Source organism: Fukomys damarensis, unplaced genomic scaffold (assembly GCF_012274545.1).
Source record: "Fukomys damarensis isolate Sample0158 unplaced genomic scaffold, DMR_v1.0_HiC HiC_scaffold_19, whole genome shotgun sequence".
Taxonomy (NCBI): domain Eukaryota; kingdom Metazoa; phylum Chordata; class Mammalia; order Rodentia; family Bathyergidae; genus Fukomys; species Fukomys damarensis.
This window is the reverse complement of record NW_022900931.1, coordinates 61,525,594-61,527,091: the sequence shown is the minus strand read 5'-3', so window position 1 is coordinate 61,527,091 and position 1,498 is coordinate 61,525,594. Positions and strand designations below refer to the sequence as shown.

Genomic DNA, 1,498 nt, shown 5'->3' with positions numbered 1-1,498 from the left:
GCCTGGAAGCCAAAGTGGCTGCCATTTGCGTACTGCGAGGTGGGGGACCTTGGGCAGGAAGCTGGCTGAGCCTCAAGACCTCAGGGGCCATGGGCGGGGACCTGGTGGCTGGCCTGGGGGCCCTGCGGAGGAGAAAGCGCCTGCTGGAGGAGGAGAAGTGGCTGGCCGGCTGGGCACTAGCACTGGCGGGAACTGGCATAGGACTCATGGTGCTGCACGCGGAGATGCTGTGGTTCGGGGGGTGCCCGGTGAGTGGACTCTAACCCTGGGGCATAAGAGACGGGAGGAGGCGGGGGGGCGCCCCCCCCCCCCCCCCGCCGGGACCCCCCCCCCCGTCTGAGGGAGGAGGCGGGTCCTGGACCCCCTGGGTCTGAGGGAGGAGGCGGGGCCTGGACTCCTGGGTCTGCAGCAGTTCTGAAGCTAGGGACTTGGACTCCTGGTCTAAAGGAGAAGGGACTGGGGACTTTGAATGCTAAGACCTGAAGGAGTTAGATTCTGGGGACCCTTGCTGAAAAAGGAAGGGACAAAGGGTGCTAAGAAGTTGTGATCTGACCACTGGAGGTCTAAGTCCTGGGAAAGCCAGAAGGCTGAACTGATAGCCCCAGGCTTGGTGAGCAGAGGGTGGAGAGAGACTGTGGCTCCAGCTCCTTATCTGACCTCTACCACCCGTCCCCCAGAGCCTTGGCAGCAGCGGGCAGAGCCCAGAAGAAACTGGCTGGGGGCGGGGCTGGGAAATGGACCCGCCCCATCTGGAGGCCCCCCATCTCCATCATTTAGCTCAGTTTCCCCCAGAATCGACCTGCCTTCAGTCTGGGAGGGAGGGAGCAGGCAGTTTTACAGTAACCTGGATTCTTGGGCCCCAGGGAAAGAGGGGTGGGGGTCTGAAGGAGGAGGCTGAGAAAGTCTGGGGGGAGAGGTGCTGACTGAGGCCAGTGAGGAGTGGAGGCGACAGAGTCTCAGCAGACTCTCGGAAGGTTCTGGCTCCGGTCTAGGCAGCGATGGGGGCAGGTAGTGGACAAGGATCAAACCCTCAGACTAGAAGGAGAACAGATTTGCTCAACAGGAAAAGAAAGGCTGCAGATCTGCCTGAGGCAAAGGTTGTGGAGCTGGGCTGTGGGGTTGGGAGGGGACTGGCTTGAAGATTAGGAGGATTCCTGGGGGCCTAGAAGCTTGGCTTGGACTTGGGGGCTTGGATGGGGAAGGGGACAGCAGCCACACGGAGGGTCAAGGAGGGCCCGCTTCCTCCGGTCAGGCAGCCAGGGAGAGGGCAGCAGCATGGAGGGGGTGGGACGTGAGGCCTAAGCCGACAGGAAGCGGGGCCGGGGCCCTGCCCTCCGCTCCCACGCTCCACCACCGCGCCCAGCAGGGAAGTAGGGACACGGCAGCGCTGGCAGATGAAGAGGGACAGGGCTCTTCCTCCCCTGTTCCCGCTCTCAAGCCTTCCTTCCCTCTACCACCTGCCAGGCTGCGGTCCCAGGAGTGGGAGGCGGGGGGGGGG

General features: G+C 63.5%; 1 protein-coding gene across 1 annotated transcript in view; it reads left to right on the top strand.

The window, feature by feature from the left end:
- The window catches only part of Kcnn4 (potassium calcium-activated channel subfamily N member 4), an 11,928-nt gene continuing 10,430 nt past the window's right edge, over nt 1-1,498 (top strand). Inside the window, exon 1 of the mRNA XM_033765831.1 lies at nt 1-248. Within this exon, the coding sequence (XP_033621722.1) occupies nt 90-248 (159 nt within the window). The 5' untranslated portion in view covers nt 1-89. The remainder of the gene's footprint in view (nt 249-1,498) is intronic.